Source organism: Petromyzon marinus, chromosome 73 (assembly GCF_048934315.1).
Source record: "Petromyzon marinus isolate PM22_M1 ecotype Great Lakes invasive population chromosome 73, UKy_Petmar_22M1.pri1.0, whole genome shotgun sequence".
NCBI lineage: Eukaryota > Metazoa > Chordata > Hyperoartia > Petromyzontiformes > Petromyzontidae > Petromyzon > Petromyzon marinus.
Genome location: NC_133739.1, coordinates 5,023,558 through 5,037,910, shown reverse-complemented (window position 1 = coordinate 5,037,910; position 14,353 = coordinate 5,023,558). Strand labels below are relative to the sequence as shown.

At 43.1% G+C, this 14,353-nt stretch overlaps 1 protein-coding gene across 1 annotated transcript in view; it reads right to left on the bottom strand.

Moving 5' to 3' along the window:
• The window catches only part of LOC116957387 (adhesion G protein-coupled receptor F5-like), a 66,935-nt gene that overhangs the window by 22,754 nt on the left and 29,828 nt on the right, over positions 1-14,353 (bottom strand). The window contains exons 5-8 of the mRNA XM_032979508.2: positions 14,290-14,351; positions 13,172-13,308; positions 4,655-4,710; positions 1,548-1,733 (exon numbers count right to left, since the gene is read on the bottom strand). Coding sequence (XP_032835399.1) covers positions 1,548-1,733; positions 4,655-4,710; positions 13,172-13,308; positions 14,290-14,351 — 441 coding nt within the window. The remainder of the gene's footprint in view (positions 1-1,547; positions 1,734-4,654; positions 4,711-13,171; positions 13,309-14,289; positions 14,352-14,353) is intronic.

Sequence of the window (14,353 nt, the reverse complement as noted above, 5' to 3'; positions counted from 1 at the left end):
TCTTTATTTATTTAGATTTGCTTATTTATTTAGTTTTGTTTATTTATTCTTAAGCTCATTTTTCTTTTATTTCTGTTTATTTAGGTTTCGCAGGTATGTGTTATATAGTTACTCTAGTTATTTGAATGTGCGTTTTTATATTTAACTGTAGATATTGGCATGTACGTTTTTCGCCGGCCAAAATAAATTTGCAAGCTAAATAAGGGCTCTGCTTTGACACTCGTCCATTTTTGACATTCGTCCATGCTCTGTTCTCTAACTAGACGAAAGTTCAAGGTATTCCTGTACAGGAAGTCTGCAGGACTGCCTCCAAGTCGCCGTGAGGGGTGGACAGTTCTCCACTCGGGGCAGGAAACTGCCAAACAAAGGGGAGTGGTAACTTTTGAACAAAAGAATGAATGTGGGAGCGTGGACTCGAGGTGTGTGAGGCTGTTAGTTCCCGGCGATTGTGGGCTCAGTTCCCCATCAAAGGGAGGAGTGGAATGGTGGTGGTGATGGCTTCGGACCTGACTGAAGATCAAGATCGATTTGGGGGAGGATTCAGTGGGAGGTTTGCAGACTCGAGGATTCAGTTTTCTAGTCATTTAAAGAGCCTCGGCACCATACTCGAGCAGCATCTGTCGTTTGCTCACCAGGTGCAAAATATCGTCAGGTCCTGCAATTTACATATCAGGGCTCTACGACACATTTGACTACTGTTGAGGTCTGACGTAGCTAACACGGTGGCGTGCAGCATAGTATCGACATGGCTCGATTATTGCAACTCACTACAGGATGTCTACCAAATCATTACCAAGCTGCAGCATGTACAAAATTATTTGGCGCATGTCGTGACAGATTATTGCAAGATCCCACCATGTCCTTCAAGTTCTGAGCTGCATTGGCTTCCCATTGCTGAATCAGTACATTAAAAGTTCGCAGTCATTACACACAGAGTGCTTGACACAAATGAACCACGATACTTTTGCTGATCTCATCAAGGAACATAAACCATCACGCAAACTCTGGCTAACTATTGAACAAAGATGGTTACTGCATTTCTCACTTTTGGGATGCGCTTACACGGCCGTCTGGAACCTTCTTCCTTTCAATATTATGAAGCCACTGGAGATATGTACTTTTAAATCATCACCAAGATTGACAAACTAATTTCTTGAAAACTGCTTTTTTTTGTTTAGTTTGTTGTCCTTCCCCCACACCTTCACTGAGTATGGTTGGCTACTTACTGTGCGAAAATTCAACATACATAAACTACAATTTACATTATAATTCACAATATGCTATACACTACACTATACACGACACTACACACTACGCTGCACACTACACTATACACTACGGTACACACTACACTTTACACTACTATACACTACACTACTATACACTACACTTATGTCCACTAAAATATACACTACTATACACTACTACACAGGACACTAAATTAAAAAAACTCATCTCTTTAGAACTGCCTGTTGTTGAGTTTACCCGTGACGGCAACGACCAACCCTGTCCCCCTGTCCCTCTCTCTCTCTCCCTGTCTTGCTCACCGCGGCCACCTGGTGCTGGAAGGTGATCCTCTTGTCCTTGGCCGCCAGAGCAATCTGCCCCAGAGCAGCGCTGGCAGCGTGAACTCTGTACGGAGTGAGCTGTGCGCTGCTGGTCTGAGCGGTGAGCTCCCACAGCAGGATGGGCACGGCCTTCTGCACCGTTTCTTTTGACTCGTTCTGCAATTCCTGCGAGGTGGTGGTGGTGGTAGGGGGGTGAGAGATGTGTAGTGGTGTAGTGTATAGTGTAGTATATGATAGTGTAGTGTAAGTAGTGTAGTGTATAGTAGGGTAGTGTATCGTAATGTAGTGTATAGTGTAGTACTGTAGTGTATAGTAGTGTAGAGTGTAGGAGTGTAGTGTATAGTAATATAGCATGTAGTGGTGTAGTGTATAGTGGTGTAGTGTAAAGTTTAGCATGTAGTGGTGTGGTGTATAGTGAATAGTTGTGTAGTATACAGTGTAGTGTATAGTGCTGTGTATAGTGTAGTGTATAGTAGTAGTGTAGCATGTAGTGGTTGTAGTGTATAGTGGTGTAGTATATAGTCTAGTGTTTAGTGGTGTAGTGTATAGTGGTGTAGTGTATAGTGTAGTGTATAATAGTGTAAGATATAGTAGTGCAAGGTCTGGAGTGTAGTGTATAGTGTAGTGTATGGTAGTGTATAGTACGTGTAGCGTGTAATGGTGTATAGTGTAGTGTATGGTAGTGTATAGTACGTGTAGCATGTAATGGTGTAGTGACCGCAGCTCTTTCGCCAGCATTGCCTCTTAATACCTCTCACACCACGGTTAATGGTATAGTTTTACAATATGGAGCATACTAGGGCCTCGCAGCTGTCTCTCCCCCTCCTCTGTTCCGACCATGGACGAACTCGTCCGTCTGAACGGGGCCCGTGGTGCTGAAATTTGAGGGTAAGAATCCACCCATTTTTTCGCCATATAGCATTGTGATATATAACGACTTATTGTTGGTAGCTTAGCTGATTGGAGAATATAGAGTTTATTGATAACATGAAGGTAATTTATATTTTAGTTTTTATTGGTTCACTATATAGTCCTGTGAATAGCTCAGATGTGTAGTCATTTCTGTGACCAGTCACTAGCTAATCACTCAGTTTCAATGCTGGATTCGCCTAGTTATTTCAATGCTAAATTCTCCTGTTTGATTTGTACTAAGGGCCTCGGTGAATGTGTATGCTCTGACTTTAACGTAGCTATTTCTAAAGCAGGTACAAGCTCTATTTCTGCAGCAGGTACAAGCTAATCAGTCAGCTATCTCAATGCTAAATTCTATGCTAATTCCATTGTCAAGATGTGTATGCCTTAACTTAGCTATTTCAATGCTAAATTCTATGCTAATCCCTTTAACAATGGGTGCCTCTGCGGGTGTGTATGCTTTAACTTTTAACATAGCTATTTCTGTGACCAGTCACAAGCTAATCATTCAGCCATTTCAATGCTAAATTATATGCTAATTCCTTTGTCAAGGCGCTTTGTTCCTCTCACACAGCTTAAAGGCCGTATCTGAACGTGGCTCTTTCACTCCAGCGCTGTCCTACCAGACAGTCTCGCCCCCTTCACCTGATGAAGGCCGCTTGTGTTGTGGCCGAAACGTCGTGAGAATATTATTGTGTTATTTTATTTTATCAATTTATTATTTTATTATCATTCTACGTGACTTTACCGAAAGAACCAAAGAAGATAGTTTATAGTAGTGTAGTGCATAGTAGTGTAGTATATTGTAGTGTATAGTAGCGTAGCGTGTAGTGGTGTAGTGTAGTGTATAGGAGTGTGGCGTGCTGTGGTGTAGTCTATAGTGTAGCGTATAGTAGTATAGTATTTAATGGTGTAGTGCATAGTATTATAGTGTATAGTAGTTTAGTGTATAGCAGTATAGTGTATAGGAATGTAGCATGTATTGGTGTAGTGTAGTGTATAAGGACGTTTGGTATGTAGTATATAGTATACTTCAGTGTATAATGCAGTGTATGAACTTATTTTGCACCGTACATGGCCAACCATGCTAATCGGAGGTGTGCGGGAAGGACAACAAACTTAACACAACAACAACAACAAAAAGCAGTTCTAAATAAAGTATTTTACAATCTTCACCACTCTTGGCCCAGATCAACAAAATCAATTCTGTCTCATCCAAAAGTAAAAATCACAAATTGCAACAACCACACAATAGTACTTGAGTGCAATACAATTACATGATCGCGATGCAATGTCTCAGGCTGTGGGTCTGTGTCTGAATCTAATTGGTCTCTGCGCCATTCAATCGGTTTCGATGTGGGTCAATGGGTCACTGTGTGAGTCTATGGGTCTTTGTGTGGGTCTAAGTGTCTAGAATATATGCGTCTCTGTGCGAGTCTATGAGTCTCTGTGCGAGTGTCTGTGATGGATGTGGATGGAGCGGTAGTGTAGCGGTTAACGCTACGCTGTGCTACAAACCCAGCGAACCGGGTTCGATTCCCGTTCACGGCGAACACCAGTAACGATTATCTGAAGCAGTCGTGGGCCTCCCCTAGGTCGACTCAGCCGCAAATTAGTACATAGTGCGGTGTGTAAACATCACCACTGTGGAGACAAAGGAGGGCCGTGTGTGGTGTTGGCCACCAACTCCTTGCATTCTGTGCCGGCCTTTATAGGTGTTCGCTAACATCACTTGCCACAACAGTCTTGTTACAACTATACGGGATTCTTTGTCCTTTGTCTTTGTGGTTATGGTAGTAATAATGATGTGGTGGTGATGGAGGAAATAGCGGAGTAAAGTTGTTGATGACGAAGGTGGTGGCAGTTGCCCTCCAGCAACAACAGAGGGAAGAGGAGCGATGCTCACAACAACAAGCGGAACACCAGGTGGATAAAACGCCAGCGAGTTGGCACAGTAGGGGGGACAGGTGATACATCGACCAGTCATCTAAGTCAGTCAACTCATGGCACGTGGGTCTCTCCCGTGACTCCCTGCCAGTGAGCCTTCGACACTTTATGTGGCCTTAAAGTGCACATAGTTGGCACAAGTGCCCTGGTAACGTCAGTGCAACTTATGGCGAATGGTGGTTGTTCTTGTTGATCGTAGTGGTGGTGGTGATTGTGGTGGTGCTCACCTTGGATTGATTGAAGATGTATTTAAGCCTCTCAGTGGTACCGTCAGTGGCCGTACCTGCGGGCAGTGGTCAACGGGTCATCTACTGGCCATCAACAGTACATCAACGGGACATCAACAATACATCGACAGGACATCGACGGGACATCAAAAGAACATCAGCGGGTCATTAACAGAACATCGATGGGACATCATCGGTACACCAACAATATATCAACGGAACATCAACAGGACTTTAACAGGATATTGACGGAACATCAACGGGACATCGATGAGACAGGGACATCAACAAGACATCGACGGGACAGCAGATAAAGGCTTTGTCAGCCTCCTCATTCTGATAGATCTCGGCTCGGCATTTGACCCCATTGATCACAGGCTTCTCCTTGAGCGACTGGAAGTTTCAATGGGGATCTCTGACATAGTTTTGTTGTGGTTCTCCTCTTAATTAAAGAATCGTAGGTACTACGTTACAAAGGATGGCTTCAAGTCACAAATTAGACCGGTTCTCTGATGTTTTCCACAGGAATCTTTGCTAAGCCCATCACTTTTTAGCATCTACATGGCACCATTGGGTATTCTGCTCCCACATCTTGGCCTATCCTACCTTTACTATGCAGTACGACTAGGTCCAGACTATGCAACAGCATCTTCTGCGCTATCTGCATCACTAACAGTAGTGAATTCATGGTTGCACCAAAACTTTTGCTAGAAAATCCCAACAAGACCAAAGTCATATTCAACGGCTCCCCTCTGCATATTTATAAAATTGGTTTGCTTTGTCAGTCCTACACGGGATGTCAGAAACCTTGGTGATCAGTTTGAACAGTCATTATCCTTTGAGGCACATATGGTGGTTAAAAAGTCAGTTTTCCACCTAAAAAATATTGGCAGAATGCATCACTTCCTGTCACCTGCTGACTTGGAGAGACTGGTCCATGCTGTTGTGTTATCCCGAATCGACAACTGCAACTCCGTTATTGGTGGGATACAGAGCAAAGTCCTGGATACACTGCAACTTGTTCAGAATGCAGCTGCTAGAGTGCTCACACACAATTCTGTGAGCACATTAAACCATTTTTCGATTTAAAGCTTTCGTGACTGCAAGGATTCATCTTCTTTGGTTCTTTCGGTAAAGTCACGTAGAATGAGAATAAAATAATAAATTGATAAAATAAAATAACACAATAATATTCTCACGACGTTTCGGCCACAACACAAGCGGCCTTCATCAGGTGAAGGGACGAGACTGTCTGGAGGACAGCGCTGGAGTGGCGATTTATTATTTTATTTTCATTCTACGTGACTTTACCGAAAGAACCAAAGAACACATTAAACCAGTCCTCTTCTCACTTCAGGCTTTAAAAGGGCTCAACCCACATTACTTAAGATCTTCTGATCTCCAGCTACTCAATATTTCAGGTCGAGGTTGCACTCTTTTGGTGATGAAGGCTCTCATTACTTTGATAGTGCCTTCTGGCGTCATGTAGTCGAGCACCAATTGGGTTGAGGCTCAAAAGAAAGCCGTCCCTTTGTGTGGACCAATCAGTTTCAAGGACAATGCATATATTATCATAGTATGCTTTTGTTTGCATTTTGACTGCAGGTATTGTGGTTAATGCAGACATGAATCCTTGTAAAAAGGTTTCAGTTTTGTTGCCAGAAAAAAGGGGAAAAACCCTATTATTACATTTTGGTACTGGCAAAGGAGGTCTAATAATGTAGATGCTCACCCCGAGCCCTCATTACTTTGATAGTGCATTGTCTTTGAGCTGTACGCCTTTTGGCGTCATGTGGTCGAGCACCAATTGGGTCGAGGCTCAAAAGAAAGCCGTCCCTTGGTGTGGACCAATCAGTTTAAAGGACAATGCATATATTATCATAGTATGCTTTTTGTTTGCATTTTGACTGCAGGTATTGTGGTTAATGCAGACATGAATCCTTGTAAAAAGGTTTCAGTTTTGTTGCTAGAAAAAAGGGGAAAACCCCTATTATTACATTTTGGTACTGGAAAAGGAGGTCTAATGATGTACCAGTGCTGATGCGCATGATAGCGTTTGGCCATGCCTGTGTGTTACGACCTTGACCAGACAGGCGTACAGGATTCTCCTGCTAAGAACGAGAGTACAAGTGCTGAGGCACGGAGGGTGGTGGTATATGCGCCCTATGTTGAGCCAGCTAGTTTGGAGATGAGGTTGTTCCTGGTTTTAACCTTGGCTGGTGTTGTTCTCAGGTGCTCCCGGATGGTTAGTGTCCTGTCCAGCATCAACCCGAGGTATGTGGGGGTTGGGTGGTGCATTAGCTTGAAGTTGTTCATCTGGATGTTAAGCTCTTGATTGGCCTTTGCATTGTAGAGGTGGAATACACTGGACACAGTTTTTGCAGGGCTTGATTTGAGTCGCCATGTTTTGCAGTATTGTTCAGTTTTGCTGTATCCTCGTTATGTGTCTGATCCAGGGTGTCGAAGTTGAGAGCTTGTGCTGCCAGGCAGATGTCGTCAGCGTGTATGATTTTTCGGGAGGCGTTTTTTGGTAGTTAATTTGTGTAGATGTTGAACAGAGTGAGGGCCAGCACTGAGCCTTGAGGGAGGTCGTTGGTGTGTCTCTTCCATGTGCTCTTTGCCTCTTCGAGGTGAAGTCTGCAACGTCTGTTTCTCATTAGTGCGATGATGATTTTGGTTTCCCAGTCGGGGAGGGACCGTGACAGCTTCAGGAGGAGGCCAGTGCATCAGATGCTGTCATAGGAGCTGTGAGGTCGAAGAAGACAGCTCCTGTTTTCAGGTTTTTTTGGAAGCCATTTTCCATGTAAGTGGTGGGGGCCAGAACGTGTTATGCTGTGCTGTGTGGCCCTTGCAGAAGCCAGCCTGTTCCACGCTGAGGATGTCTTTAGCGGCAGGGGATATGCGATGCAGAATGAGGTGTTCGAAGATTTTGTAGGGAACTGATAGGAGAGAGATCGGGCTGTAGCTGGCTGCATTTGTGGAGCATTTTTACCTAGTGTTGGTGTGGCGAATACTTTTTCTGTCCGCTATTTATTTGGGATGGTGTTGGAATTTACAACCATGTCGTAAAACCGTGTAAGCCAGGTGAGAGGTCGGGCCCCCAAGTGTTTAATTAATTCTGGCCGGATGTTGTCGTATCCTGCTAAATTGCCATTATTTAGGCCCTGTATCACCTTCAGGAATTATTTGATCTCAAAAGGGGTAGAGACTGCTGTGTCCTCTGTGCTTTAAACGCCGTTTACGCACTACACTACACTATACACTACATAACCACACTATACACTACACAGCTACACAACTACACTATACACTACATCATACAATGCACTACACAACTACACTATCTTATTATATATAAAATACATTTTTGTCAGTCTGTCTCTCTGTCTGCCTTACTTGTAATACTTTAAACGGACGAACTATTGGGTTTACATTTTAACAAAGTACACAAATGCAATAAACTAAGCCCCTGGATGAACACTTGCTATTATTTTTTGTTGCCCTAAAGTACAATCTTAACTCAGAAAATAAAACCTCGTAGAATGTATGCTAACCTCTCCTAAAATGCGCTATTGTGCGGTCTTCAAATGGTCAATAATTGAGTCACATGGTAAAGCAGCACACATCTGCACATGCGCGGAACGCCAACTCGCATTTGCACCCAGCAACGCAAATACACTTGCTTAGCGATGGGAGGTTGTTGACAAAAAAAATGCCAAAAAGTAAAAAAAAACAAGCCTCTCCAAGACAAAAACGAATACAAAGAGAGTGGCAGCACTTTAAATTTCGATTTCAAGCTTTCGCGACTGCAATGATTCATCTTCTTTGGTTCTTTCGGTAAAGTCACGTAGAATGAGAATAAAATAATAAATTGATAAAATAAAATGAAATTTATTATTTTATTCTCATTCTACGTGACTTTACCGAAAGAACCAAAGAAGAAAAAGTGGCAGCACTGTCTATAACAAAACAAACAGTGGAGGGGCCAGCAGCTGTCTCAACAGCAAGCAAACAACGAATGCGCCTCAGCAGCAAACGCTAAGGCAACTCCAGAGCAGCATGCATGGAAACACGCCAGAAACTGCACAGTTACTCCTGCAGTTGGCCGAGTTCGATTGATGTGTGGTTGGCTGTTTCCCTGCTATCATCCACTTAGTTTGCTGAGTTTGATTGATGGCGATTGGCTGTGGCTCTGCTATCATCCAATCAGTGGGCTGAGTTTTATTGATGTCTGATTGTCTGTGGCTCTGCTGTCATCCGCTTAGTGGGCTGAGTTTGATTGATATCTGATTGGCTGTGGCTCTGCTATTATCCAATCAGTGGGCTGAGTTTGATTGATGTCTGATTGGCTGTGGCTCTGCTTTCATCCACTTTGTGGGCTGAGTCTTCTACTGGGTGGGAGACAGGAAAGTGTCATCACTAAGCATGCACATCATGGATCAATCGTTTGTATTCGTTCATTAACAAACTCAATTCTCTTAAGTAAATTTTACACGTTTGATTTCTTGGCATTGAGATCCGTGGAAATACCTACTATAATCACCCAGAAATGTCTGTCCTTAACCCTCGTGACGTCAAACCACATCAACCAGCCCCCCTCATTAATATTCATGAGTAGGTGACATATTCCCATTGGACACCCCCCCCCCCCCCCCATTATTATTAGCTACTATAATGAGCCAATAATGTCTGTGTACAACGCTCGTGACGTCACTCCACGTCGACCTGCCCCCTCATTAATAATTATGAGCAGGTGACGTCACTCCACATTGAGCACCCTCCCCCCTCATTAATAATCATGAGAAGGTGACGTCAGTCCACATCGAACAGCCCCCCTCATTAATAATCCTTAACAGGTGACGTTCTCCAAATTTACACTCCTCCGTTCATAATTATTAGCGGCTGACGTCACTCCACATGGGGGTCCGAGGCGCCTCCTCCCCCCTCCTCGGCGTCAACTTACAACCCTCACTACAAAGGCAGAATGCTCACGTCACGAATCTCCGTAACGCTATTGAGACATCAAAGTAAAAAGGAAGTGTTGATGAACAAGGGATTATAACCTTAAAATGAAATAGGTCTGTGTCACCGCGCCATTACAAAATGCACATTAATGCAACGAATATCACGTCGCGGTCTGCTTTTCGCTTGCAAGTTTCAGATTTACTGCAATACACCTGCCCTTGGACGGGCAAAAGGCCTGTAGTTAATATTTTTGGATTATCGGTCATGTTTTAATTATCCGCGTTGTCCTCCCCATCGTTCGTGTGGATAATCGAGAAATGTAGAGTGCGTATATATTTAGTGACTTGCTCCCCATTGTCTCTATTTTGAACTCATATCGTTCCTTGTTTGTGTGTTGTGTTTTCTGTTGTAAATATTTCTTACTCCGTACCCCATACTGGACATCCATAGTAAACAAACAGCGTCATGGCTCATCGGATAAATGAAGGTTCACCCTGGTCTACCAATCCCTTCACGGTCTTGCCCCACCATTGTATCTTTCTCTGTGTCGCCTTCTTGCCCTCAGCGTTCTCAATGTTTGCTATTTCTCTATTTCTGTTTCTCCTCCTGCTTGTGCTGAATTAATGCTTTCGCTCTTTCTCTTCTTGCACAACCCTTCACTAGAACAAACTTCTCTGTCTCCACGTTAAGCAGTCACCTTCGCTCACTAAGTTTTCACTCCTCACTCAAAACGCATACTTACAGTGACTCCTCTACTTACGAACAAGTGACTTAAGAACTTTCAGAGATATGAACAAACCTAGACCGTATGTCCAGTTGCCTGTTGGGAACCAAGAGTTGATCCTCTGTGCAATAAATGGCACTGGTGGCATCTTCATCTGCAGAACATTAAAAACCAGTCGCATCTACATCTCCAGAACATGAAGAACTAGTGGTATCTACGTCTGCATAAAGTGAGGAACCACTGGCATATACATCTTCAGAACACGAAGAACCAGTGGCATCTACATCTGTAGAACATAAACAACCAGTGAAATTTACATCTGCAGAACACGAAGAACCAGTGGCATCTACATCTACAGGATATTGTAAAACGTTTAAAGCCATTCCCCGTGTTTAATGTACATGCTGTAAAACATGTTTGGAAACAACAGGAGTAATGTTGGACTTATCAACAAATAGATTTACCAACAGAGCTCTGAAATCTAACTCGTTTGTAAGTAGAGGTATCCCTTCATTAGACCTCCTTTGCCAGTACCAAAATGTAATAACAGGGGTTTTCTCCTTTTTTCTGCCAACAAAACTGAAACCTTTTACAGAGATTCATGTCTGCATTAACCACAATACCTGCAGTCAAAATGCAAACAAAAAACATACTATGATAATATATGCATTTTTCGATTTAAAGCTTTCGTGACTGCAATGATTCATCTTCTTTGGTTCTTTCGGTAAAGTCACGTAGAATGAGAATAAAATAATAAATTGATAAAATAAAATAACACAATAATATTCTCACGACGTTTCGGCCACAACATAAGCGGCCTTCATCAGGTGAAGGGACGAGACTGTCTGGTAGGACAGCGCTGGAGTGAAAGAGCCACGTTCAGATCACGACCTTTAAGCTGTGTGAGAGGAAACAAAGCGCCTTGACAAAGGAATTAGCATATCATTTAGCATTGAAATGGCTGAGTGATTAGCTTGTGACTGGTCACAGAAATAGCTATGTTAAAAGTTAAAGTATACACATCCGCAGAGGCACCCCTTGACAAAGGAATTAGCATAGAATTTAGCATTGAAATAGCTGAGTGATTAGCTTGTAACCGGTCACAGAAATAGCTACGTTGACGTCAGAGCATACACATTCACCGAGGCACTTAGTACAAATCAAACAGGAGAATTTAGCATTGAAATAACTAGGCGAATTTAGCATTGAAATAACTGAGTGATTAGCTAGTGACTGGTCACAGAAATGACTATGTTGAAGTCAAGGCCTACACATCTGAGCTATTCACAGTACTATATAGTGAACCAATAAAAAACTAAAATATAAATTACCTTAATGGTATCAATAAACTCTATATTCTCCAATCAGCTAAGCTACCAACAATAAGTCGTTATATATCACAATGCTATATGGCGAAAAAAAAATGGGTGGATTCTTACCCTCAACTTTAGCACCACGGATAGCTTGCGACTCTAAGCTTGTGTTGTGGCCGAAACGTCGTGAGAATATTATTGTGTTATTTTATTTTATCAAATTATTATTTTATTCTCATTCTACGTGACTTTACCGAAAGAACCAAAGAAGAATATATGCATTGTCCTTGAAACTGATTGGTCCACACCAAGGGACGGCTTTCTTTGTTTGGTGTGGACCAATCAGTTTCAAGGACAATGCATATATTATAATAGTATGTTTTTTGTTTGCATTTTGACTGCAGGTATTGTGGTTAATGCAGACATGAATCCTTGTAAAAGGTTTCAGTTTTGTTGCCAGAAAAAAGGGGAAAACCCCTATCATTAGAGGTATCCCTGTATTGTCCACTAGCTCACCCCACAACCCCCCTTAATCTCACCCTCATAACCACTTCCTCTTCTATCCCTCCTTCATATTCTCATTACACAGCTACCACTAGTCAACCCCATTCATACAATCCATTTCTCATCATTTACTGCCATTAATTTACCTTTCACCGAATCCACGCAGCATCACCATCATCACAGATTCGCCTCCCATTGCTTCCTCTCATCTACCTCATTCACCTCATCTCCAACATCACGTTGATATGTTAATACCCTTTTTAATGCTGTGTAAAACGCGTTGGTTAAGGCACTATATACATTCCTTAAAGATAAGAAGAGATTCTGACTCTGAATAAAGTGACGACGTATGTTTACCATTGAAATCCAGTTGACCATGGAAGTCCAGTTTACCATGGAAGTCCAGTTTACTGTGGAATTCCAGTTTACCATAAGAGTCTAGATTACCATGGAAGTCCAGTTTAACACAAAGGCTTTCACAACCGATAAAATCCATAATGGAGATACTGGGGTAGATCGCCAACACCACCCGACACAGCCAATTAGCAAGGTTTGTCGCATAAACAAAACATTCCAATTCGTTACTAGTTCAGTACACGGGCGTGTTGCAGAGTAAAGCCCACAACATTGACCATCCATCTGACTCTCCGCCTGATGTTGCTAGTTGTAATAACCGGCGAAACGACACAGTACTCGAATTATAAATGTTGTAGTGGGTTTACTCTCCAACACCCAACCAGTTAGTGCAGTACTAGTAACCAATTGTCCACGTTTTGTTCACATGACAAACCCCTTACTGATTGTCTGTGTCAGGTGGTGGTGGCGGGTTTAACGACACATTGATATTTACGCGATCAAACCCAGCAAAAAAAACTCTATTGTGGATGGCGACGTACTTGTGGAAACGACGATAAACCGGTGGGGGAGATACGTAGTACAGGGGGGAGAGATATTTCTGCATTATATTGTGATGGTGTCAGCTCTGTTGAAAGCCACCCTCCTCTGCCATACCGTTGACGTTGAAGGATCGGCTGACTCGTATTGCAGACGCAATCAGAGCATCGATGGCAACGGAGGTCATGGTGATGACCTCCGTGGCGGTGAGATTGTAGCCACTGACCTCCACGAATGCCAGGACACTGCCAGACCTGAGAGAGAGAGAGAAAGACAACGTCGCATGGGTGATGGTATTACGATTAATTTGTGAGGTGGGTGAACGGGTTAGGTAAGCGGGTAAGGTCGTGGGAAGGTGGGTGAGTAAATGAGTGGGTGGGTGAGTCAGTGAGTTAGTGGGTTAGTGAGTGGATGAGTGGGTGGGTTAAAGATGGATTTAATGGGTTACTAATTGAGTGTGTTAGCTTGTGGGTTGCTGAGTGGATCAGTGAGTTGGAGAATGGGTTAGTGGGTGGGTTAGTGAGTAAGTGAGTGAGTGGGTGAGTGAGTATATACATGAATATGAGACAGATAGGAGTCTAGGAATAACCAGTGGAATGGGAGACACGCATGGATGGAGGGTCCACAGTAGGACGGCTAGGAGATTATTAACTAACTATACATTACCTAGAACTAACTATAACTTCGTTTCTTCACCAGGTAAGGTCCACTGACCTATGTAGCTCTTTTTCAGAAGCGACCTGGCCACAAATAATAGGTCAGTGAAGAGGCTTATCACGTGGACATGTATGGCATCAGCCAAATACTCTAAACGCTTGTTTCTAAATGTGGAGAGAAAACCCGATGGAACAGTAGAAAAATCCACACGACCACAGAGAGAGACACACAGACTCCGAATATACAGCAGGCAGTATGGTTGGGATCGAACTCACGACTTCCTGTGTACCAGGCGAGGTAATTAACATCTCCTAGCCACCGTGGTGTCAGTGTCAGGATCAAACCCATAACCTCCTGTATACCAGGCGAGGTAGTTAACATATCCTAACCACCACAGCCTGAGCAGTGCTGAGTCTATTGTGCAGTGTTGGGTCTATTGTGCAGTGTTGGATCTATGGTGCAGTGTTGGGTCTATGGTGCAGTGTTTGGTCTATGGTGCAGTGGTGTTCGATGCACAGGGGAAGTTGATTCCAGTGAAGGGAGCACAAGGATCGAGATGGGACCTGAACAATACTCACTCAAAGTTTGTGATCGCAGCTTTAACGAAACGGGATCCAATATTCTGATAGGATCTGGATAGCT